The sequence below is a fragment of the Brachyhypopomus gauderio genome, chromosome 1 (assembly GCF_052324685.1).
Source record: "Brachyhypopomus gauderio isolate BG-103 chromosome 1, BGAUD_0.2, whole genome shotgun sequence".
Taxonomy (NCBI): domain Eukaryota; kingdom Metazoa; phylum Chordata; class Actinopteri; order Gymnotiformes; family Hypopomidae; genus Brachyhypopomus; species Brachyhypopomus gauderio.
In genome coordinates this window covers 26,309,465-26,335,432 of record NC_135211.1, presented here as the reverse complement: position 1 = coordinate 26,335,432, position 25,968 = coordinate 26,309,465, and the positions used below count along the sequence as shown (strand labels likewise).

The 25,968-nt window shown below is 46.3% G+C and overlaps 3 protein-coding genes across 4 annotated transcripts in view; 2 read left to right on the top strand and 1 right to left on the bottom strand.

The window, feature by feature from the left end:
* Positions 1-6: 6 nt before the first annotated feature.
* On the top strand, positions 7-12,675 carry phf13 (PHD finger protein 13). Of its 2 annotated transcripts, XM_077006164.1 has the most exons (6): positions 55-147; positions 1,410-1,456; positions 2,737-2,838; positions 3,271-3,373; positions 5,329-5,944; positions 9,895-12,675. In XM_077006164.1, exons 3-6 carry the CDS (start codon positions 2,810-2,812, stop codon positions 10,119-10,121), a joined length of 975 nt encoding a protein of 324 aa, XP_076862279.1. In that variant the 5' UTR covers positions 55-147; positions 1,410-1,456; positions 2,737-2,809; the 3' UTR covers positions 10,122-12,675. The 2 variants fall into 2 exon arrangements, with proteins under 2 accessions (XP_076862270.1, XP_076862279.1); XM_077006155.1 differs by lacking the exon at positions 3,271-3,373 and having other exon boundaries at positions 7-147.
* Positions 12,676-12,770: 95 nt separating this feature from the next.
* Positions 12,771-20,087, bottom strand: dnajc11b (DnaJ (Hsp40) homolog, subfamily C, member 11b). Its single transcript, XM_077006143.1, has 16 exons — positions 20,003-20,087; positions 19,346-19,475; positions 19,171-19,244; positions 18,954-19,055; positions 18,423-18,551; positions 18,030-18,152; positions 17,850-17,923; positions 17,245-17,434; positions 17,069-17,154; positions 16,826-16,942; positions 16,269-16,424; positions 16,095-16,164; positions 15,951-16,008; positions 15,263-15,405; positions 15,029-15,158; positions 12,771-14,952 (listed from the first exon to the last, which is right to left on the bottom strand). Exons 1-16 carry the CDS (start codon positions 20,075-20,077, stop codon positions 14,927-14,929), a joined length of 1,683 nt encoding a protein of 560 aa, XP_076862258.1. The 5' UTR covers positions 20,078-20,087; the 3' UTR covers positions 12,771-14,926.
* Positions 19,227-25,968, top strand: part of LOC143517066 (uncharacterized) — a 154,327-nt gene continuing 147,585 nt past the window's right edge. Inside the window, exons 1-2 of the mRNA XM_077009588.1 lie at positions 19,227-19,532; positions 21,677-21,823. Of these exons, the coding sequence (XP_076865703.1) occupies positions 21,799-21,823 (25 nt within the window). The 5' untranslated portion in view covers positions 19,227-19,532; positions 21,677-21,798. The remainder of the gene's footprint in view (positions 19,533-21,676; positions 21,824-25,968) is intronic.

Genomic DNA, 25,968 nt, shown 5'->3' with positions numbered 1-25,968 from the left:
CTCCCGGCAGTCTCACGCTCGAGGTTTGTAGTCGGTGCCCTGTCATATCGGAGCGTCCTACATGTAGCTAACTGGACCAGTTGAGATCTGCGGGTCGTCCGGTTCTCCCCCAGCTGCGCGGCTCTCCGCGCCTGTCACAGCCCAGAGGTGAGAATATAACGTTTCTTCACTGAGCTTCAACTTTTAAATACCAACAGATTTTGCTAGCTAGCTTTGCTAATCTATTTAGCTAGCCTGTTACATGGCTAGCGTTAACATAGCTAGCTAGCTAACAGTTTAAACGGGCTTATTTCCCACACATGTAACCAGCCAGGTAGCTGCCCGGCTAACACTGATCGAGTGAGACCTTGTTGGGTCTTTAACCGGTGTTAACCGGGCTCGCCGTGTCCACCAGCGTGATCACGGACGGTTGTGGCTGTACCAACGCGCTGTCAACAAACGTGTTGACCAACATCGCTGTGTTGTCAGCGCTGAGCCCGAGTGACCGGTAGCACCAGTCCGTGTTGGGGCCACAGCTCTCTGGATATATACTCATCTGAATGTGTTCTGGACGTTCCTGTCTTCACCAAGTTGTTTATAACGGCCATTAACTTAACACGATTTCACATGTTAATGATAAAACTAAGCCAAAGTCAGCCATCTTGACAGAGTAACAGTGTGGCGTTAGATGGGGAGGTTCACGGTCGTTAATAAATATAAATATGGATAAAGCTAAAATAACTATCTGGTGTGTGTGTAGTTGTGTGTGAGGCTGATACAGGTCTCATGGTGTGTGTAGTTGTGTGTGAGGCTGATAGGTCTCATGGTGTGTGTGTAGTTGTGTGTGAGGCTGATACAGGTCTCATGGTGTGTGTGAGGCTGATACAGGTCTCATGGTGTGTGTGTGTAGTTGTGTGTGAGGCTGATACAGGTCTCATGGTGTGTGTGTGTGTAGTTGTGTGTGAGGCTGAGACAGGTCTCGTGTGTGTGTGTGTGGTTGTGTGTGAGGCTGAGACAGGTTTCATTGTGTGTGTGTGTGTGGTTGTGTGTGAGGCTGATACAGGTTTCATGGTGTCTGGCTAAAGCCGCTACCACCACCAAGCGATAGCGACCATAACCAGCCAGATAAATGACAACCTTTATTATTATGTCACCTAAAACACACATAGCTAGCTAACGTGAGTAATGTGTGAATATCCCGGCGAGCTAGTTGGATAAATATGGACAACTGCATAGTTCATAACTCATAAGTAGCTAATACAGCTAGCCGAGTTAGCTGCGCTGCTTCCCCGTAACGTGATGTAGTTAGCGGTGTGTGTACCGCCGCCCCGTTAACCTGATGTTTCACGCATGTTTGTGTGATTTTTAATCGATGTCTTCTGAATGTATGAATCAACAGTTAACAGTTATTTAACATTCCGCCTCCACAGAAATGGACGACGGCAACATTACAGCAACTTCTGGCTTCGACTCTCAGGTAAATCATGTTCCTACAGAACTAGCCGGCGTGTGTTTATACTGGAGTGTGTATGTGTGCGTTTATACTGGAGTGTGTATGTGTGCGTTTATACTGGAGTGTGTATGTGTGCGTTTATACTGGAGTGTGTATGTGTGCGTTTATACTGGAGTGTGTATGTGTGCGTTTGATGCTGGAGTGTGTATGTGTGCGTTTGATGCTGGAGTGTGTATGTGTGCGTTTGATGCTGGAGTGTGCGTTTATACTGGAGTGTGTATGTGTGTGTTTGATGCTGGAGTGTTTATTGTTAGTATAAAGTTTAGGTTATTATAAGTACATCTCCTAAACTCTCACATTTCCTAGCCAGCTAGTGCAACACAGCTAGCGATTTCCTCACCTTTAACAAGAACAGCGCTGGTCTGGCCATAGTGTGGTATGTTCAATCACAGCACACATGTCTCCTCTACGGGAGAAGCTCAGGCTGGCCAGCTAAACTACCTGTTAACATGGCGAACCTTAGCCACATCGAGCAGTCCGGCTACATTGTGGGGTTGCCAAAGACGTCTTTTTAATAAAAAAAATAAGTAGCTAGTCCTTGATATGTATTGGCTGGTGGGTTTTAAACCCACAAACATAGCTTTGTGCATAAACGTGAATTGTTGACATGTTTTGGGTGATGGTGTATCTGTGTGGTTATCTGTCGTTATAACACCAGCGTATTTGCCCTAGTGGCGACTTGCACTCACTTAGCTGTGCAGCCAGACATCAGGCTGGATACGAGGAGTTACTCGACTGTATTGGAAAAAACAAAATACATTATTATTCAAAACTATTATAATCTCTAGTGAACCGTATGCATCCCATGTGTTCGTGGTTTCCGATGCGAAATCTTTACCAAATGAGTTTCGCCTGTATTTGGATGTATCGTTCTGAGTTTTTAAAGCTGGATTGATTTACTTTGACAGTGTATAGAAAGTCTGACTATAGGTTAAGTCTGCACTGGAAGCCTGGGAGTTAACAAATAGGACGAATGACTCCAGCTAATGGCAGTGACATGTTGGATTTATTGATGTGGTACTGCTAGCTAGCATGCTGTACCTGGATACAACCACACAGCGAAGCGCCTTCTCATGCATTTGTTGCCCAGTGTCCATGATTGTGTTACTTTTGAATTGATCTGCGTGTGTTGGGTTAATTCACAACTTTAGCACATGCAGTCTCTGAATTCAGTTCATTGCATAATGCTGATTAGTGAAAGTCGTTTTGCCATAAATTGAATGTGAATTTTGTCTTAATTTTAGGGTTATAGTCCAACATACAAAAGGAAAAGGACAGTGGAAGACTTCAACAAGTTCTGCACATTTGTGCTGGCATATGCAGGTTACATTCCATATCCACAAGAGGTGAGTTATTTCGTCTTACTGTGTGTGTGTGTGTGTGTGTGTGTGTGTGTGTGTGTGTGTTTGAGAGAGAGAAAGGGAGAAACAAACAGATTGATGGCCTTGTAAGGTGAACATTTAACCGTATCCTACTCATAGTCTTTATTGATGCTGTATAGTCAGTCCTGCTTCAGTTTGCTGTACTGTGTGGGTGTTTGTGTCTGTGGGGTGTTGTGGTGGGGTGGGGGTGTTGTACACCACTGGGTGTAGTAACTTCAGAGAAGTTCCACTACTAACTTTATGTCGATCACCTGTCCTCAGGACCATTTCACACCTCCAGAGGTGTTCTCCTACGGCATTCCCCCAGCGCTGGGTGGTGCTGGAGTCTGTGTTTGGGTCACGTTCCTATCTGCCCCTGTGAGCTACTGTGCTGCTGACGCTCTGTTTAATCCACAGAATTGGCGGCTGCTCTGTGGGCAGCTGCCCTGTTGCATTTCCCCCATGCTGCTCTGCCACTGAGGGACCCCCTCCCTCAAAAACCTCAGCCCTCCCTCCCAGGGTAAGAGGGCCGATCCAGTCTCCTCCATGTTCATCTCAGACCTTGTCTGGTAGTGCCATTCATCACTGCAGCACGCATTCAGAACGCTTTGGTTTCACAAACTCCTGTTGCGGAGCATTGGGGCTGGACCGTGGCCTGATGTCTCTGATGGCTTATCTGCTCTGGAGGGTCTAGAGCTGCGTGTCTTCCCCTCCTGGGCTGGTCGTTCAGCAACTCTTGGGCTAGGGATGCACCCATATGGAACTCCTGCGCCGATAACCGATAATTAACACTGCGTGAATTAACACCAGTAGTTTTTTATTTTTTAGTTTTTTATTCACTTTTTTATTTTAACTCTTTAATTCTGTGGTCTCTAACCGAAATGAGTGTAAGACATGGTTATATGGTATTACCAAGGTCCTCTTATAAAGCCAGCTTTGAAAATGATTGCAGAAACAATGTCGGGGAGCTTAAAGGACTGCATTACAAGTAAGTATGACCAGAGGGGAAGAGAGTTCAGTCTGCCATGCTGGAGAATGGACAAGATGGAGGACACGGCGACACTGGCGAACACATAGGGAGTGTGTATGTGACTCCCACATTACCAGAGCAATAATCCTGCTTACTAATGTGACAGGAATCACACACTACAGTAGTGTTCATCCATACCTATTGTTACAACAACAAACAATACAGGCCATATATTTAAGCTAGCCGTTGTGCTATATTAATCATAGCATGAGGCTGTTGAGCTAAGTGGTAGTCATAATAACATAAATGTAATGATTTTATCGCTATTGTGAAGCATCACGTAATGTGAAATGAAATTCATTAAGTAATGAGAAAATGAGACATGTAGCAGACAACCGACCCTTGTTGAGGCGTTCACGTGTGCAGCTGTGTGTGCACCATGTGTCTGCTACCTCTCCTGTTTAGAACTGTTAATACTTCAGATCCTACTGCACTTGACAAACAGAAATATTTTAAGGTATCTTGCACAAGCAACAATGGTGTGCCAAGTTATGGGTTGTAATTATCAGCTAAAATTTCAATATCGAACTGATAGTGAGTAATTATAATTGAAATATTGGCTGCTGATGTATGCTCTTAGCTAGGCTGCATCTATAGCACATAGGGTGAGCAGTTAAGTCAGTGTTGTTCTTAGCTTTGACCTCTGCTGGTGGCTAGAGGTCAAGGGGCAGAACAACTGCTACAACACACTTGAAAATGTTGTTATTTGAGACCAGATGATCAACACATGCATGTTACACTAAATGGTGCATTTCAGTGCAGTGGGATGTTAGCATGCTAACCAACCTTAGAGGGTTCTGTGAGGATTCTGACATGTCTCAGTCAGTGCAGCCCTTATTCTGAGCTTTTATTGTGCATACGCAGATTTGACCTTGTTAGTCTGTGCCTTGTCCTTGTGCTTTAAACAATATTGTAAAGAAAGTAGAGTGAAAGCATATAGTGTTTAAATCGGATCCTTTAGCGTGATCACGTTGGCTGTTGTGCGTGTCTGACCCTCACATCCAGCACTTTCACTCTGGGCTTTTCAGTTAAACTCTGCTTCCGTTTGACCTTTGACCTGGCGACGGTTCCCCACTTGGGTGATGTCTCCACCCTCACATCAATGCTGCACAGTTTGTCTCTGGCATTTTATATGGCTTCATTTGATGTTGAGCATTCTCATTGTGCTCCAGTCTGGTCTGCTGTGATTTGCTGTGATGGATACTCTTGCACTTTCCCAGCTGGTTTTATGGGATTGAAACTGTTTTCTATTCATTCATGCTATGAATAGTCAGCACAAAATATTCAGTGAGTCACTTGGTGAGGAAGCTGTTTCAAACTGAGTCATTAACTTGTGGCCAAAGACCTTTGAGTGCTTCCAGAGTGAGTTGGTAGAGGCAGCAGCTTTCAGAGGCACTCGAGTGAGCACAGCTGTTATAACCTGTCATACTCCTCTGTGCCTGCAGGAGGCGCCACTCAGAAGCAGCTCCAGCCCTCCCAACAGCACGGGTAGCACGGTGGACAGCGACGGGTGGGACGTGGCCGGGCCAGCCAGCAAGAGCAGGAAGAGCTTCACTGGGTTCAAGAGGCCGAGGGGTGAGGAGCTGGAGCCCCAGAAGAGGCCCAAGTCCTCCGGCGTCCTGCTCCGGGGGAGCAAGAAAGCTGACAAGGTGAAGAAGAAGAAGAAGAAGAAACTAGGGAAGATGAAGGGGGACGAGTCGTCCTCCTTCCTACTGTTTCCACACAGTGGAGGGGCGGAGCTTCCTGGGCTGGGGCGGGCCATCAAGGAGGAGCCGGAGGACTACCTGAGCGCAGGTGAGCAGGCGCCCTCGTGCGCGGACGAGACGCACCCCGTACGTTCTGGTCCTGTCTGCAAAGAGGAGCCAGAGGAAGAGCGGGGCTGCTGGGAGTCGGAGTCCAGACAGGACAGCGTGGAGGGAGGGGTTGCGCCCCAGGGGGAGGCAGTGGTGATGAAGCTGGAGGGATTGCCCGGCACCAGGACCGTGATCCGACTGGGCAAGCAGGTGGTGTTCCGCGATGAGGACGGTTCTGCTGACGACGAGGACATAATGGTGGACTCAGGCAAGTTGAGCGCAGCCATACTGACACTGTGATCTGCCACACAATGTTATGAAACACTAGTGAACCCTTCATGTGACATTGCTAATGACTAGGGGTGTATTCAACTAAGGATTTTCATAGTCGAATCTGATTCGTCAGCTTTTCCCTTTAGTCGACTAATAGTCGAATCAGGTTTATTTTAATTTTTTTATTTAGAGCACTTTAAACGGGATCCCGTTCTCATTCAGGACGTTTTTCCTCTTCAAAGTAAAAACCTAAAACATTCAGATAAATGAATAAACACGGTAGGTTGGCTTTATTCAGCTTTTATTTATTTACTTATTTCGAGACAAACCGCGACGAGACGCGACGATGACCGAAACGACAAACGGCTGAACTGTTTTTTCGCCTTGCGCGTTTTAAATGGTATGCCATCTTAGTTGTTGTCGTGCGAAATGAAAGACGTTGATGACATAACTTGCACTTTACTTTGTTTGATTCATCTTTATCTTTTTCAAAATACTTTTGAAGTTTTTTAGTAGCCATTATAATCTCGGCAGATGCTGCGTATTCTGTAGCGTGTTCAGCTCCGCTCGTTTGGATTGTGCAACTGCAGGGTGTGATTTATGAATGTGTAGTAAGGAAGATGCCTATTGTTAATGCGCAAACATCATTTTAAAATATTTATTAACAGAAATTAGGATAATTTTATTTGACAAAAGGCTATATATAACGAAAACAAAGACATTTCATGTAACAACTAATGCTTAGCTGCATCCTTGGGCATCCCCATGCAGTTAGAATGGTACATTCGACTATGACGTTCATAGTCGACTAGGGGGTATAGTCGACTATAGTCGAATCAGCGACTATTGCAGGTCACCCCTACTAATGACAGACATGCATTATCTTAAGAAAAAAAATTGGATTGTGAGAATGCAGTAATTCATGCAGAAGGGTGTAGGGACACAGTGGGAGGGGCTCCTGTAGCGCCCCCGTCTGGAGTATTGCATGGATCAAAACTGCTAAAATGTTTACCAATATACAGTGCACCTAGAATGATTGTGAACCAAGGAACATGACACACAGGAGTTCCATCAGTTTAACAGACCCTCTCGTGTTTCACGCACATACACACACGCACTGACCCAGTCTGGTCTTCACCACACAGGTCCATAGACGTGGCTCATGCCTTGAACAAAGAATTTTCCTACCACAGGGTTCAACTCAAGCTCACACGACCATTTAAATTCACCTCCATCTGTCCTCTGTGAGGCAGGAGATATGAAGATCAAACCACGTTCTTCTCTTCTGGCTTCATCTGTCCACAGAACATCCTTCCATTTGGTTTGGGATATTCTTTATGGTCTTGAGCACACGTCATTTACTTATTCATTCCTTCTGGACAATATTATTCATTCATCCTGGACAGTGTCCTCCTCCTTACTGTCGTGCTGTGCACAGAGTTCATGTTCAGCGTTTCACCCTGATGGCTGGACTCATGAATGTTGATGTTCCAGGCCAGGAGAGCTCATTACATCTTCATGGTTTTGTGACCTTCTCAAACCTGGTGAGCTTCAGTAGCTGTTCCTCTGTGTTTCTCAGGAATCTTCTGGCATGCCCCACGGCTATGAACTTGTCAATCAATCAATCAAATTTTATTTATATAGCGCTTTTTACAACAGTTGTTGTCACAAAGCAGCTTTACAAGTGCCGAGTCCTAGCCCCCGGTGAGCAAGCCAAGGGTGACAGTGGCAAGGAAAAACTCCCTAGTTTTTTGCATGAGGAAGAAACCTTGAGAGGAACCAGGACTCAGGGGGGGAGAACCCATCCTCCTCTGGCCGACACCGGTCACCATGACAACAACAACAATTTAGACAAAGAAATAAAGAAAAGGAAAAGATGTAGTAATAATAATAATAACTTGTTTGCTGAAGACCAGACTTGGATGGTGTCAGTCCAAGTTTACGTTCTTTTAACATGGGAGGGCCAGCTAGATTGGAATTCTCTTGAATTAAACACTTAAATAACACTTGAATTAACATCAACTTCAATTATCCCCACTTTTAACTTAACTTACACTCCTAGAGGTCCACATACATTTTACAATGAGTTTGTAAATAAATAGTTTTGTGTGAGTTGGTTAATTGGATTTTTAAGGACTCTTTATATAGTCTTGGGGATTAGATGAAAATCTGATCATATTTCAGGTCAAATTTATTTACATATTCAAAAAAGGGTTCATAAACGTTCTAGCAGCACTGTATTGTACACTCTTGGAATACATGGGAGTACGATTTTTTTTTTGTCTGCAGAACACAAGTTCTTTCATACTAGGAGTGCATTGATACCATTTAGTCTATAGCTGAAAATATTTCATTCATTGCAACAGCCTTCTTGTGTGATGAGTTACATTTTTACTCGTGTGTTCATAACTCTCTGGGATGGTTCAGTATGTGTGTGTGTGTGTGTGCGTTTCCAGCAGTTTTTCCTATACAGTAGAAGATGAAATTATTTGATCCCTTGTTGATTTTACAAGTTTGCCCACTGACAAAGATATGAACAATCTATAATTTTAAGAGTAGGTTTATTTTAACAGTGAGAGAGAATATCTAAAAGAAAATCCAGACAATTACATTGTATAAAATATATACATTTATTTGCATTTTGCAGAGAGAAATAAGTATTCGATCCCTCTAGCAAACAAGACTTAATACTTGGTGGCAAAACCCTTGTTGGCAAGCACAGCAGTCAGAATCCTCTTTGCAGATCATCTCTAAATCATTTTGGGGCTGTCGCTTGGCAACTCGGACCTTCAGCTCTCTCCCTTACGGTCTGGAGACGGGCTAGGCCACCATGACCGTAATGTGCTGCTTCTTGTGCCACTCCGTTGTTGCCTTGGCTGTAAGTTTTGGGTCACTGTCATGCTGGAATAACCAGCCACGACCCATTTTTAATGTGCTGGTGGAGGGAAGGAGGTGGTCACTGTGTATTTTACGGTACATGACTCCATCCGTTCTCAAATTGATGTGGTGAAGTAGTCCTGTGCCCCTAGCAGAGAAACACCCCCAATGTTTCCACCTCCATGCTTGACTGAGGATGGTGTTCTTTGGATCATAGTCAGCATTTCTCTTCCTCCAAACATGGCAAGTTGAGTTAATACCAAAGAACTCAATTTGTGCCTCATCCGACCACAGCACCTTCTCCCAATCTCAGAATCATGCAGGTGTTCACTGGCGAACCTCAGGAGGCCTGCACGCGTGTCTTCTTGAGCAGCAGGACCTTGCGGGCACTGCAGGATTTTAATTAATTACGGCGTAATGTTACCAATGGTTTTCTTGGTGACTGTAGTTCCAGATGCCTGAAGATCATTAACAAGTTTCCCCGTGTTATTTTAGAGTGATTTCTCACCTTCCTTATGATAAGATAAGGTGAAATTTTGCATGGAGCCCCAGATCAAGGTCGATTGACAGTCATTTTGTATTTCTTCCATTTTCTTACAATGGCCTTGTGCAGGTCTATGTTCTTGTCCCTGACATCATTAGAAAGGTCTGTGGTCTTGCCCATGTTGGAGAGGTTAGTCTGATTTATTGAGTCTGTTTGCAGCTGTCTTTACTTAACGAGTTGATTAGTAGCATCTAATTGGTCTGTAGTAGCCAGAACTCTTAATGTTTGGTAGGGGATCAAATACTTATTTCTCTCTGCAAAATGAAAATAAATATATATATTTTATACAATGTACAATTTTCCTGTAGATATTTTCTCACCTGTAAAATAAATCTATGCCTAAATGTATAGACTGTTCATATCTTTTACAGTTGACAAACTACCAAAATCAGCAAGGGATCAATAATAATTTCGTCCACTGTAGTTTCAGGAACACTAACTCCAGTGGTCAGCTGGTCCTGCCCTGCGCTGTCTTTACACTTCACATTTAAAATGCCTGTTTTCAATTGTAATTCTGTTTGCAGACGATGACTCGTGGGACTTGGTCACGTGTTTCTGCATGAAGCCCTTTGCTGGAAGGGCGATGATTGAGTGTAACCAGTGCAACACCTGGGTCCACCTGTCCTGCGCCAAGATCCGCAAGTCCAACGTCCCCGAGACTTACACGTGCCAACGGTGCAAAGACTCGAAGTTCGATATCCGCCGCTCCAACCGCTCACGCATGGGCTCTCGAAAACACCTTCTAGATTGACCCTGCCCGGCCCCTCCCTGAGGACACGCTCCGATCCAGACGGGTGCCGAAGAGGAAGGGCTCCACATTTCTGTTATTAAATGTTGATATTTGAGTCTTTTTCTTTATTTTTGTTCTTTTTTTTTATATCGTCCACCTTCGTAAACGCTTGCGTAAAGCAATCAGAAATCTAGGTGATGCATTCAAGAGAGGAGATCCTGCCATATGGACCTAAGGTGATGTAAAGTGGATTCCAGGATCTCGAGGGTACACAGCTGATGGCGTTATGGAGTGGAGCTCATGTTGGGAACTAGGCAGGCTGGTGGAGTGCACTTTTTTCCTTTTTTTAAAGAAAAGGGAGCATCAAAGACCCTTTTATATCAATAGCTTTCAAAAGTGTGTGTGTGTGCGTGTGTGTCAAAGTGTCAAGTTAGAGTTGTTAAACTTGTATTTCCTTGTGTAACTTTCTCGAATCCCCAAATTGTCAGAGGATTAGAGCACTATACAGTTTTAGTGAAAATATGCTAATATGCGGTACAGGATCTGTCATTGAATGATTACTGCACCTTTGGGAGAAATCGTCAAACAAAGTGCTATTATTTAGAATTTCATTGAGAAGAGTGTTCAAAAGAAACTACCCAGGGTTTAAACTACTTTATTCTCCATCACTTTCATGTGGAAGTTGTTTTAAAACATGCCACTGACTTTACTAACACATCGTTACCTTCAGGTGTCTTACACAAGAGCTTGGATGACCCAAGATGTCTGGGATATGTACTCTGCTAAAGTGTGTCTTTAGTGATTTCCTTCACTTTATTAACAAAGCCTTGGAAATTTCAGCATTAACTGCCATGCTATTTTTGCATCAATGTGTCCCCTCTTTACTCCATGTCTTTTTTTCCATGTCTTTTGCATGTTGTAACTGCCTCTACTGTCCTATTCCGTACCTGTCCATGGGTGTTCTCCTCATCAGGAAGGTCTTTCACAACATGTTGATAAGCTAACTGGGCACTGGAGGAGCCAGGAGTTGATAGCTTTATTTGCAGTTTGCCCAGGAGCAGCGCTGTGCTCAGTAAATGTACAGAGTCTCTTGTTTTGGGACCATTCAGACAGAACTAGATTTTATAGCTCCTCTTAGATGGGAATATATAGAACTTCAGTGTTCTCGCATCTGTTGCGTTTGTTCTAGCGGACGTAGCCCAGCTGTTGGGGTTGAATGACCCAGGCAGTGTCCTTCCAGTGGAGGAGAAGACGGTTCTTGTGTGCGTGATGTCCGGCTGACCGTACTCCGCTTCATTCAGATGTTTGCTATTTTTGGCCGTACAAAATCTCAGAAGGTTAGCAGAGTCCTGTTGTATATATCTGGATATTTTGACTCATTGTGACTGATGTGAGTTCTCAGATATAATTAAGCAAAGTAAAAAAAATAATTTGTAAGGTGTGGTTCTACAAAACAATTTACGTTTGCTGTTGCACGAGGGTGATTTTCTATGGACTTTTTAAATAATGATCTTAATTTTTTTTTGCATAGGCCTCCGTAAATGTGTTGGTTATGCATTGGTTTTGCCTTTGTCCACTGCAGAACCTTGTGCAGGGCTGTTGACCTGTGGCTTTAGAACACCCGCCTGGCACAGTTTAACACTGCTCCATCACTCACACCTGATCTAACCGCATTAGTACTTGTGTGCCAGTTCGGTTGTTTAATTTTGAACCCACTTCAAAGATTGAAGTCAGACACTGGTGCTCGACAGTGTGTTTGACTGGAACCAGTACTGACATTAGTATGGTTCCTTTACTGGGTGCCTCTTTTAAAAGGAGATATTGATTGATTGGGCTGGCTGAGTGTCATCTGAACTTGTTGAGGAATGTGGTGGGTATTGGGCGTGGTGTTCGTAGTGCTTGGCTAAACTGATGTTGTTTCCCAGTTTTTGGCCCATACACACACCATTATGCAGAGCTGGATTCTTCTTCAAGGGTCTGAGCTACTCTAAGAACAGCTCAGTTCTTTTCCAAAGCCAGCACATGTAGGACCTTTATGTCCAAGCCAAACGGATACCTGTGTGCACTTCTTCACTAGTAGTGGTCCTGCTATGGTCTTAACGTTTCCATTGCTATAATATAGAGAGGGATGTGAGTGGTTTTATCTGTGTGTGTGTGTGTGTGTGTGTGTGTGTGTGTACCGAGTCAGTGGGAGTTCTTCCACAACGATGAAGTGTTTGGTGAAGCTGAACTACCCGATGCAGGGCCACTATCTGTGGGGTCACTTTCTTTTATTTCTTGCATTAGTCCGATTGCAGTTGCCAGCCATCTGTCCAAACTGTGTTTTCAAATGGTTTCTGTACATTTTCATTTTGTACAGTCATATTTTGTTTGTGTACAATGTCAAAGGTAGTCCAGGCTGTTCTGCCCTTTGGGTGTAAAATGCATTTCTAGGATTGGTGCACCTGCTGGGACTCACTGTGTTGAGTAATGGGGCCAGAGGGGCACGGGGGGAGAGAGAATGTTTCTGTGAAACAGGTGTAAATAAAGACCTAAAGAGAATGTAATGGTAATGAATAAATTAAATGGTAATTGATGAACTGAGTGGTAATAGTTGGATGGGCTGCAAGAAAGATTTATATTTAAAATATGAACATTTGCCAACAATGAAACTAGATATCATTGGTCAGGTCATGTGTAATTATTCAGTGTTTAATGGTCAACTTGCTGTTCAAAACAATTTCATACAAAGCTTTAAGGTTGTATCAGAGATTGGAATGGTAACACTGGAACACCACCATATGAACCTAGAGGCACACTGGGACACCACCATATGAACCTAGAGGCACACTGGGACACCACCATATGAACCTAGAGGCACACTGGGAAGAAGCTCACATGGCTGACGAAGACATGGGAACTCGGGCTGAAGGAAGGAGGGACCTCACTGTGGTCTTTAATCCACAATTGCTCCTAAGAATTGCTCTCCAGGACATTCCTGACACAGGTCAGCCGTCAACATGGACGTCTGCTCGGTAGATTGTCTCATGGCTCTGCCCATAGGAAATCCCTTTATGTCCACTAGACTCAGCCAACCACCCTTAATGAGTGTTTCTAGAGTCCACCAGGGCACTGTGGAAGAGGATTCTCAAGGTTTAATGCACTCTGACCTTCCCTGGGTAGGACTAATTGGGAACATTGAAGAATAAAGACCTATTTACATTATGTCAAAAGAGGGAAACGAAAATGTCAAAAACTGCGGTTTTGTCATCATGGCCTGGATTGGTGACACAGGTACCACAGGAGGTCTAGTTAAGCAGCACTCCACAAATGTAGCATCTGTTCAGAACAGATTATAAAGAAACACCATTAACAAACACTTTGATACCTTTGTGAAGTTACAAAAGTAGCTGGAATGGGACCTCAATTGCATATACTCATCAGTTAAATAAAATAAAACCAATCAGAATGTCACATTTCTTTCTAGTGTTCTCATCCTTATTTCTCATTCAGTGTGTCTGTAAACATGACACGAACCAACACACCTGCTAACTCCGTCTGTTTTAATTATCGCTTGTAATAATCTGAATGTTTTAATTAATCTGTCGGAAAACAGCAGCAGCAAAGAGCAAGACAGCCCAACCGCAGACCATCCAGACCCTCCACCCCTCCTACAGACCATCCACCACTCCTACAGATCCTCCACCCTTCAGACTCCACCCCTCCTACAGACCCTCCACCCCTCCTACAGACCATCCACCACTCCTACAGACTCTCCACCCCTCCTACAGACCCTCCACCCTTCAAACAGACTCCACCCCTCCTACAGACCCTCCGCCACTCCTACAGACCCTCCGCCACTCCTTTAGACCCTCCCCTACTCCAATATTCTCCACTACAACAGACTCTCCACTATTCTTACATACTCTCCATCACTCCTACAGACCCTCCACCACTCCTACAGAAGCCACTGTCATTCAATGTTCTTTTAAAACTGTTCTCTTTAAAATGATGAATGATTATTTTAATAATTAAGTATGGAAAGTGCATAATTATAACCAGCAGCGTATGTTTCAGGGTTGTGTACCAGCACCAGTCTGAAGGCACTGGACAACAGCAGAGTGGAAAAAATGATGCAACGTACACACACATAGGAATGGTAATGTTAACACACACACACACACACAGATGAATGGTAATGTATTACACACACACACACAGGAATGGTAATGTTAACACACAGAGGCATGGTAATGTTAACACACACACACACACACACAGGTAAACGTTTGTCCCTCACCAGCCTATGTTCATACTCTCTCTCTCACACACACACACACGTATATAATCAGTAATAGTTATGCCCTATAGTTATACTCCCAGAGGCCGTACAATCCACACCGCCAGGGGTTTCTAGGTGCAGTTATGCATGTCTAGATCCCAGGGTTCTCTTTGTGTAGGGCTGTGTTGTGATTGGTCCTTGATGGTGGTGTGGGAGGGAATACTGCTCTATCATTTTAACTCCACGCGTCATGCACACTCCCATCTACAGGTCACTGGTGATCATGATGGGCCTGCTGTGAGCAAGGACAAGAAAGATGAAAGCGTACATCACTCACAGATCATCTAGGAACTTCTATCTCAAGAGTTTTTTTCTTCTGTCTCAGAACACTGAATTCTTTTGTAAGACTTTGTATATGTTATGGGACACAGGAGGGGAATCGTGGTGGGGGCTGTTACAGAGGCGTCCGCGTGACCCGAACCGAACTGGACAGGCCTCCAGATCTCTTTTCTTCAACGCATATGTCTCGCTGTCTGCCTGTAGGTGGCGCCGGCGAGGAACACTCTTACGTCTCTGTGTGCAATCTGTGCGCTGTGTGGCGAGGGAGAGAAACCGTCAGCGCGCCGGCCGGATCGAGCTCGGCACAGCCAAGCGTCTCTGCACTTACACTGCTTGGGGATCCGGAGCGCTTCGGTGTCTCCGGACAGCACCTGGTGCATGACACCCCGGAACTGGTACAGGAGTTTCAGACTCTTCTCCTCCCCGACGCACGGGTCGTAGAAACCAGGCAAACCAGCCTGAAGGGGCAGAGACAGGATGTGAGGCAAAGAGCCTGCAAGGCCAGGTGTGTTAGCATGAGCAGGTGGTTCTGGGACGGCTGTGCGCCCGACGGGGGCCGAACCTTTGATGCCTCTGTGAGGATGAGTTTGGAGTTCTTCACCAGACACTGCAAGGGCACGGTGACGTCGATCACCTGCACACACTTCTGCTTCTGCTCACTGTCCGTGACAAACTTGCCATACCAGGCGTTCAAGATGATGAGACCTGAGAAGGAAACGTGTTGAGGTGACCACAACAGGGACGTTCTACCACAGCTGGATTGTGAGGACCCAGCTCATAATCCACAGGCCCATCTGATTTAAGGTTTTTGGTTCAGATGTAGGATTCAACGTTTTCCTTTGGAAGTGCCAGCGATGGTGGCACAACGTTGACCACAAACGAGCATCCTACACTGGTTAAAATAGATTCAACGTTGACCACAAACAAGCATCCTACACTGGTTAAAATAGATTCTGTCCCAACGTGGAGCTCCTTTAGTGCACAACCTGAAGAGCGATGTTCCCGAGGCCAAACAGGGCCCATAAGAGACACAACAGTGTAGAAGTAAATAAGTAAATGTGTACATGTATTTGCATTTCTACATGTATTTTATATTTGTAAAGTGTAAAAACATTAGTAATGTTGAATAATACATATTTATTATGACATTTAAAACAGACCAGTCCACCTACTTTAGTTGTGGGACAAAAGCAAAGTGACCTTTTGGTGGCCTGGTGTCATTTGCCCAGACGTGAATCTTTGCATCTCACCCATTTTGGACTCCTCTGCCTCGATGATCCTGCGGACAGACTCCTGCATTAACAGCACCTGTAAACCAGCAAAACACGCCACGCTTTACACACCCCGGCAGCTTGCGCAACAGTGGCGTCCCCCGCGTTTCCACGGACACTCACCGCAGACTCCGCCTCCTGCCTCTTCTTGGCGATGTCCAGCTCTGATTCGACCCTATGCCTCTTCAGCTCCCTGGACACAGTCACAGCCACGCCCACAAAAGCCCCGCCCACTCTGAGGACTGCTACCACCACTGTTACCCAGGGAGAGGACGGTGGGGGGACGTGGACACTTACTGTTCCTTCTGAGAGCGCGCGTAAGGGCTGATGATGAGCTTCTGGATGGCGAAGTACAGGACAAGGGGCCCGACGGTGGCGTAAAACACGGCGCTAGGCAACACCTGCTCCGTCAGGTGGATGGGCAGCAGGTAGGTCTGACTGGCTCGGCTCAGCCTGCAAAAAACACAAATCATTTAATACGAGTTAGACCGGAGCAGTCAGAACCAGAACCATCAGGACCGGAGCAGTCAGAGTAGAACCAGAGCAAACATGAACAGAGAAGTTCAGGAGACTCTTTAATGCTGGGTTATTAACACCAAACATCTGAATCTGAATGCAAAATGTTTAACTTTTTGGTTTGTGAATATACATTTTAGGACCAGGGGTGACTAGGAACAAATTGTCCCAGAGTGAATGTGGAAATCACAGCGGCCCCTCCCCCATCACAGCGGCCCCTCCCACATCACAGCGACCACTCCCACATCACAGCGACCCCTCCCCCATCACAGCGGCCCCTCCCCCATCGTGTGGCCCAGCTGTGATTCAGATGTGAAAGAGATGGCAAACAGCCCAACCTGATCTTGAGAGAGACTCCTTGAGGCACCCCGATGCTGACCGTCGCCGACAGCACACTGTGTCTGCTGATCTTCCTTTCTGCACCGTACTCCACAACCGTCCCGAAAAACCCGGTCCTGCAGCGGGATAAGAGCAGGACGATTGGAGCAGAGCAGGACGTGTGCTCTTTAGATGGGAGCCTCTAAGGTTAGCGTCAAAGGGAGAGCAGAATCACGCCGAGGCAGCGTGTGTGTCGGGCCTACTTGACAGAACCCTTGACCTTGGTCTGATCCTCATCTTGGAATTTGTACTGGAAGCTCATCATCAGGTAGGACTGAGGAACACCGAGCTGCGTGGTGGACAAGAAGGCCAGGTCACGTTCGGCTGACCTTTAACCTGTGAGCAGCGTGGTGGGCGTGGCCTGGCGTCTGGGACTCACCTGCAGCGCCAGGGTGAAGTGACTGGTTCTGGTGTCCCGCACCACGCTGGTCGTCATGGCCGACTGCACGCCCCAGCGCCACTGCAGGTAGCCCATGGTGTTCTGGTCCAGGTGACGAGCGATCGTGGCGCTGGAGCTCGGCCTCACGCCACGGGAGGAGAACTGCAGGCTGCAGTGGGCAGTGGCGAAGCTAACAGAGCACGCACAGGGAGAGACACGCATGAGCACAAGGAGACACATGTGAGCACAGGGAGAGACACACGTGAGCACAGGGAGAGACACGCGTGAGCACAGGGAGAGACACGCATGAGCACAAGGAGACACATGTGAGCACAGGGAGACACGCATGAGCACAGGGAGAGACAGGCATGAGCACAAGGAGAGACACGCATGAGCACGGAGAGACACGCATGAGCACAGGGAGAGACACGCATGAACACAGAGACATGCATGAGAACAGAGAGAGTCGCACATGAGCACAGAGGCATGGACACGGATAGACGCATGAGCAAATAAGAGACAAGCATGAGCACAGGGAGACACTCGAGCACAGATAGGAGGTGGCCCCCTTTCTCTTCATTATGGGAATAAAAGACTGCACTTGCCAGTAGGAGGTGACGTTCCTGAACACCTTCACTCCAAACACAGGCCCTCGCACGTCTCCTGCAGCACACTCCAGCTACAAACACAGCCACGCAAACACCAAAACCAGAGGTGGAATCACACATCTCACAATGCTTTATGTGGACATCCTTATGTGTGTGTCACAAGCACAGGAGGCCCACCTCTCCCCAGCCCCCTGCAGACGTGACACGCCGCACACACAGGTTGACGTTACCACCACCGTTGCCATTGTGTGTAGTTAGAGAGCCAGAGAGCACAGCTGTGTCCATCGTCGTTAAAGGGGCCTCGAATACACACACACACACACACACACACACACACACACAACAAAGAGCCAATATGACAACTGATGCACCCTGTAATTAATGACATTCCTTAAAGTAACACGCATGGTTACCACCATCATTATGAAATCCTTCATGAGCTGCACAGGTGCCAATGCAGGCAAGTAAAACAATGGGTAGATAACAGAGCCTGCCAGTCGGGAGTGAGGGGCGGAGTGAGGGGCGGGGGAGGGTGTGGCTTCCCTCCCATTGGCCCTCTGCTGTCTTCACCTCTATAGACTGGGATATGTGCATCCTGCTGATCTCAATGCGGGGGAATCCGCCTTCCGGCATGTCCTCAAAATCCTCCTCATAACGATCAAACAGGTCTGTGGCGTCTATGCCCACACTTACAGTTCCCTGAGTGAAGACACAACACACACTCACTCAAATGCCCGCCTTGTGCCTACAGTTACAAGCTCCTCTAACACACACACACAGTTACATACATCAGTGTGTTATATGGGGTGTATAAGTGCAGACTGGTGCGCAGCGGGAACGTCATCACTGTCCCACTCTTCCCCATTCCTTACTGGTCAGTCTTCACGTCCAACATCTCCACCTATTACTCTCGGTCATAGTAGAACCTCCTCATCCCAGTTACTCCAGTTCAGTTCCCATCAGCCGACACTACGCAGGTGTTTCATTTAAGCTACGTCAGCAGCCACACCCCGCTCTGCTCCCCCAAGAGGAGGCCCCCAGGTGGGGCTCTGCTCCCCCAAGAGGAGGCCCCCAGGCGGGGCTCTGCGGGGAGGCACGTACCTTGGGGTTGGTCCTCTGTTGGAGCCGTCTCTCGTCCCTGTCCCTTTGCAGCCGCTCGTACTCCTCCCGGATCTCCGCTGGGGTTCTTTTCCTCTCCACCACCTGCAGACGAGCAGGGCTTCAACGGTCCGGCCCACATCTCCCCTCCTCCCTGTGCGCCCGTATACATCTGTGCCTCTGTGATGCCAGGGTGTCTGTTGCTAGGGGATACGCTTACCTCCCAGCCCTCCACCTCCAAGCCTTTCTTCCCAAATATATCATATATGGCTCGAGACTGCGGGTCGCTGAGAACTAAACAGAGGACACGCACGGGTTTACTGCGCATGTTTGAAACGAGTCAGTTCGAGCACATTAAGAGTTAATGCGGAAGCGCGTGGTCAAGGATGGGTTACCCTCATAGGCCTGGTGAACAAGGTTGAACAGTTGTTCTGCCTGACGCTTAAGTTCAGGGTCTCTGTGTTTGTCGGGATGATACAACATACACAGCCGCCGGTAGGACGATTTCAGCTCATCTAGCGTCGCCTTGGGAACAACGGCGGTCTCCGTTAATAACGTGCAAAGCCAAAGACATCTGAAGTGGTAACGTATGACAGATACAAAGACACGACAAAAGTGACCGTAGCAAGCGCACAGCTCTCTGCTAAATCTAAGTTATCGTATTTGAGAGCTGGAAACGTTGATCTTTCTGCTTTTACATCAACATTTAAAACGATATAAGTTATCGCTAACAGCAAATGTCCACAAGCATTTGCTTTCCCATTTGCAGTGAGTTTGACACCTGTCATTTCAGAACGCTTTAAAGCCGTAAGATCTCCCATTTGATCGCGGTTTTCCTGTGTATGCGATGGTAACGGGGAGCGCTAGCGTGGCCCCTAGTTGGGTCAAGGCGCGCACACCGCGATGACCCATACGGACGGGACGGACGGGAGGGTAAGGGTCATCTCCGCTGAACACGGAGCTTCTCCGTGCATAAAACCAGGTTTGACGCAGGATTATCATTACAGTCCGAGTTATAAATATAGTGTCATTCCGAAGTCTCGCTCGCTTACCTCCCTCCTCACGTTTAGTAGCGAATAATAATCATTATTGTCTAATTCTGATTCATTTTCCAAGGCAGCCGCCATGTTCCCACAGTCAAACCCCACACGGTTATTCGGCATTCACTTTTAATACAAAGATAACCGTCACCGCCACCGTGTGCTTGGGAGGACAGGCATCCCACGAATAATGATGCCTTTATATCTCATATGTGTTTTATTGTATGTTGAAGTTAGAAAAGTCTAGGTATTTGTTCTCAACTCCTTTTTAAAAAGACGTTTTGGATTGTGTAAATTCCGCCTTGTTAGACGTCTCGAGTATATCGACTTCCACTTTATTTGGACTATACATTGTAATTCGTTCACCACGAGCTCATTACGTTTACTGTGTGTTAGGCTCTGCTGCATGAAGCGTTTTAATTATTGCTCATTTTTAATCTATCTGAAATTGTTATGCAATTTATAGCTTGCGGTTGTTGTAGTGGGGTATTTAAGAGGTTAACTAGATCGTTTATTCTATTAAATCTGAACAATTAATAACATAATCATAAAACAAAACCCCCAAATAAATGCTGTTAAAGATTCCGATTTGGATTTTGTGCTGTACTTTAAATAATCCAGGGTAATAATTGCACATTGTTTCAACATTTCCACCAACGTCAAATTCTAACTAAAAGGCCAAATGTTCGAAACTCGGACTCCCCGTTCCATTAACCTATATTATACTGACATTATCTTTCGACTGAATAAAACTACTGAGAACAACCCAGCGTTATTCCCTCGAAACCATTGAATTTTCTGTCACATTCAAGATTACTTTCCCCCCCAAGATGGAATATTACAAATGTCAACGCATTATAGAATAATGTAAAGTGTTGCAGAACGACTGCACGTGGGTGCAGCAGCATACGGGTTCACTCTTCGTATCGCTCGCGCCTTTGCTGGGCGTGTGGAGCTGTCCTTTCAGCACCACCACTCCTTCAGCACCCAGCGGAGAACAGCGCTCAATAACTCATGCACGAGCATGCACACCAAACACCACCCGAAAGCATGTCCAACTCCACGATTGGTTTCAATTTCGTGGTGGAGCTGACGGCAGCCAAGGATCTGTAACCTTGGCAAAGTAAAACGTTTTTTAGGCGTTAATTTCGTCCTCTTTTGTTTCAGACAGTCTGATCCGAACGTGTTGAAGACTTTATACACAACTAAAGAACCACGCTACGACACTACAGCTTCGTTAATAAGTTATATGACATTCGTTAGTTAACGTCATGATTAATTTTCTTTAACTTAAACAACAATTTAAGGAAAAAGTAAGGAAATTATTGGAGCCTGACTATCATGGCTGTTCTCAACGCCGTCCATATTTAACACTGCATTACAGGTAGCCTATCAGGCCAGACTAGTTCATGATTTTAAGTGCCGCGTTGTTCTGAGGATGAGGAGATGGACGACACACGATCCCAGACCTTCCAGTTCCGCTCTTCAGTTCTCACATACTGCGCTCTCTAATCTGAGAGCTGGATCATATAAACCGCTTATTGGTTACGATCGCATGAGGCCAAACTGTATCTAAATAAAATGTCCAATGGCGTGATGGGGAATAAAAAGGGATATAGATTTCGAAAATTCACGAGGGCTCGCTGAACACCATTGTCATTTATTGCACTTTTTAACCAATCACAGACGTCCTTTCGTTGGGCTCGCCTTCTACCCCTCACCCCCTCCTTGAGCTGTCCTCGCCGTGAACGCGCGTGGTACCCCCCGGTCGCGAGGAGGAGGAGGAGGATGTGGCGCGCGGAGGGGAAATGGCTGCCGAAAACAAGCCGGAAGGTAAGAGAGAAATAACAGGATTATTTTTTCATTTTTTTACTGGATCACAATTTATTAGATTTAAGATGTAAATATAAGGAGTACGGAGAGCAAGTGACACGGGACCGGTGACGTTTTCGCGTCCCTTGTGTTTTTCACGAAATAGCAAACGCTGGAACCGTGATGAGATTACGTACAGCCAGCCACTCAAATCAGCTAGCTAGCCATCTCTGAGATAGCTATTAAAAGCAGGCACCGAAAATAACGGGAATGGAGTTGGCGAATCTAGAGTGCATTTGTTATCCGTTTTCCTGTGTAGCTTTTCTTCAGTGACATCATTTGGATTCCTCGTATTTAATCGGAGACGCACGTTAGAGTGATGGAAATGTTTCTTAACTGAGCTCTGCACATAAGCGGAACGAAATAGGCTACTCTGTGTGAACGCAATGGAATTACCTTGCTTATGATGTGAAGTCGGATTCCTTCACATCGCTGCCCTGTTCCCCTTGTCTGACAGCAGACGGAATGCCGTCGTAAAGTGAAACGCGGGCAACTGTTTCTGCGTTTTCTAGATACAGTGTGTCGAGCGACGCTTTAAAGTCAAAACGATAAATGTAGATTTGCAGAGATGTTCTAAAACGTAATTGATTTTCCCCAAAGCCGTGACTGAACAGGCAGCTGGTCAAGGATCTATCTTGTGTTTTTTTTATCTTGTGTTTTTTTTTCTTCTTCAGATTTATGAATGTTGCGCCGTTTAAATTCCGAAACTATCAGCAGTTTGGTGGCCGAAAGCCTTTTCCTCCCTACGTTAAGATAAAACAGTGTGCACGCGCGCAATTCGTGGATTTGTTGGAACATCCGAAAATTAAAGTGGAATTTTAATAAGTCGCAACATGAAAGGTATGTTTATTTTCTGAAGGTTATTTAGGTAATAACTGATATAAAGGGGAAAACAAGCGAGCATAGACACAAACAAGACGTGAACACCGACTTACTCTGACAGGTCTTATCGAGAATTTTAAAGATAGTTGAAAGTGAGATGAAGACTAATCTTGTTCTTCAAGCCTTGTAACACCTATTTGTGTAATTCAACGTGAACGGATATATAATCACATGTAGCATACGGTTGCATTAGAAAAGTAGCATATTCTGATTTTTAATTTTTTATTTGCCTCGTTTATGGATGCAAATGATGGTGGAAAGGTTTTATGCATGATTTGTGATGTAACCATTTAAACATTATGATTACAAAACATGACTATATATAAATAGATGTTGGACCTCGACCAAAGGTATTTCATATGCACGTGAGGAGAAATTCCTAATCAGAACGGGGGAAATGTGACTAATAGTATCTGATTGAAATGACCACGAGATGGAGACAAAGAAAATTTTTAATTACCTGCTCGTGGACAAAAATAAGAAACAACTTATAGCTTCACTGATTGAATACGCTATTAGATTTATATAGAAAAAACCAGACCATTAATTTAGAATAAGATCCTCGCAGCATGAGATTTGAGTTGTTTGGTTTACTTGAAACAAGTAAGAAAACATGTAACAAATGTATTACGAAGTGGATAAGCACGGGTTCAACGCCAACTACATTTTGTCAACATTTAGTAGGTACTATATTCAGCGGTTTTTAAGTGACAGATGGTTCGGGTTTCAGGAATCCACAAGGAGGCGATATTGAGCTGTTAAAATTAATCTTCCATCTGGAATGCAGAACGACAACTCAGCTTCTAATTCCGTCAAAGTGATGATTTGTCTCTGTTTTGCAGGCTGTAGATTTGTAGTGCTCATATGTTGCGTGTGTTTTGTGTGTAGTGGCATACTGGAGATCAGGCAGAAAGAGCCATGTTTGTTTACTTCTCTGCCCTCGGGCTGTTTATTGCATGCAAGGGTTATTGGAAAGGCTCGGGACTCGGCGAGTGTGGTGAGCAGACTGGCCGAGTGTGGTGAAGCCTCACTCGGCTAGAAACTATTATAGGAAAAAAAAAACTTTACAAGAATGACCAATGACTCTGGTGACACATATTCATTTCTCTGCTACAGAGGCAGGGTAACGGTGGCTTGACTTTGCTGCCGTGTACCCAAGGGAAAATATGCCAGCGTGATGTAGCTTACAGGAAGTGGAGGACCGGTAGCACGCCATGCTATTTTTACTCGGACGAGCTGCCGACTAGTAGCAGAGACCTCCTCTGACCCCTCCAGCCGGAAACAGCGTGGCTCGTTTGTACCGTCCGGTAGCTCCGTTCCCTCTCCTCACCCAGGACGCTCGTTGTTCCGCGGTGCTCGCCGACCACGGTTGGGCACACGCAAGGACGTGTGCTCGCACGGCAGTGCCTTCGCCCCGTAGACGCTTTGCGCGTTGGGGAGCGTGGCGCGCACAGGGAGGCTCCGTGGTGCTCCTCCGTGGTGTTCCTCCGTGTTCCTCGAACACATCTCATCTCACTCATGCCAGCCAGGCACTTATGAGTTGTTATGCTTCTCCACGTTGCCCTGTCCTCACACGGTGTGTGGAGACCCGCCCCATGCCCACACGTACACAAACATATCTCCTACACGCCACGTCAAAGCCACGCCCCTCTGAACATCGCAAGGGGGCAACATCTTAAGGCAATTGCTGTGGTATAAAACTCCTGGGGGAACATGATCAGCGCTTGGTTTGATAAACAGCAGACGCTCTTGATAGCAAACTTATCAGGTTCTCATCTCATGGATATAACCAGAGCCACGCACCAGGATGGGCTGGATGAATCAGCCATGCAATTTTGTTCAGCTAATTGAATTTAGTGAGGCTGCTATGGATTAAAAGAAGGCCGTTATCTCTCTCTCTCTCTCTCTCTCTCTCTCTTTCTCTCTCTCTCTCTCTCTCTCTCTCTCTCTCTCTCTCTCTCTCTCTCTCTCTCTCTCTCTCTCTTTGTCTCTCTCTCTTTCTCCCTCCCTCTCTCTCCATCTCTTCCTCCCTCACTCTGTCTCTCTCTCTCCTTCTCTTTTCTCTGTCTTCTTTTTTATTTGTCTTACCTGCTTCTGAGAGCCCTTTTTTAAAGGATTGATCTCATGGATTGATTTAGCTCGCCAGTGGCGGGTGCAGTGATGGGTGCAGTGGCGAGTGTAGTGCTGGGTGCAGTGGCGAGCGTAGTTCTGGGTGCAGTGATGGGTGCAGTGGTGAGCGTAGTGCTGGGTGCAGTGGCGGGTGCAGTGATGGGTGCAGTGGCGGGTGTGTGAGAGTTGAGATGGTAGAGGGGGTGTCAGAGTTGAGATGGTAGAGCGGGTGTCAGAGTTGAGATGGTAGAGCGAGTGTCAGAGTTGAGATGGTAGAGCGGGTGTGAGAGTTGAGATGGTAGAGCGGGTGTGAGAGTTGAGATGGTAGAGGGGGTGTGAGAGTTGAGATGGTAGAGGGGGTGTCAGAGTTGAGATGGTAGAGCGGGTGTCAGAGTTGAGATGGTAGAGCGGGTGTGAGAGTTGAGATGGTAGAGCGGGTGTCAGAGTTGAGATGGTAGAGCGGGTGTGAGAGTTGAGATGGTAGAGCGGGTGTCAGAGTTGAGATGGTAGAGGGGGTGTGAGAGTTGAGATGGTAGAGGGGGTGTCAGAGTTGAGATGGTAGAGCGGGTGTGAGAGTTGAGATGGTAGAGCGGGTGTCAGAGTTGAGATGGTAGAGCGGGTGTGAGAGTTGAGATGGTAGAGCGGGTGTGAGAGTTGAGATGGTAGAGCGGGTGTCAGAGTTGAGATGGTAGAGGGGGTGTGAGAGTTGAGATGGTAGAGGGGGTGTCAGAGTTGAGATGGTAGAGCGGGTGTGAGAGTTGAGATGGTAGAGCGGGTGTGAGAGTTGAGATGGTAGAGCGGGTGTGAGAGTTGAGATGGTAGAGCGGGTGTGAGAGTTGAGATGGTAGAGGGGGTGTCAGAGTTGAGATGGTAGAGCGGGTGTGAGAGTTGAGATGGTAGAGCGGGTGTGAGAGTTGAGATGGTAGAGCGGGTGTGAGAGTTGAGATGGTAGAGCGGGTGTGAGAGTTGAGATGGTAGAGCGGGTGTGAGAGTTGAGATGGTAGAGGGGGTGTCAGAGTTGAGATGGTAGAGCGGGTGTGAGAGTTGAGATGGTAGAGCGGGTGTGAGAGTTGAGATGGTAGAGCGGGTGTCAAAGTTCCTCCAACAGGTTGTTT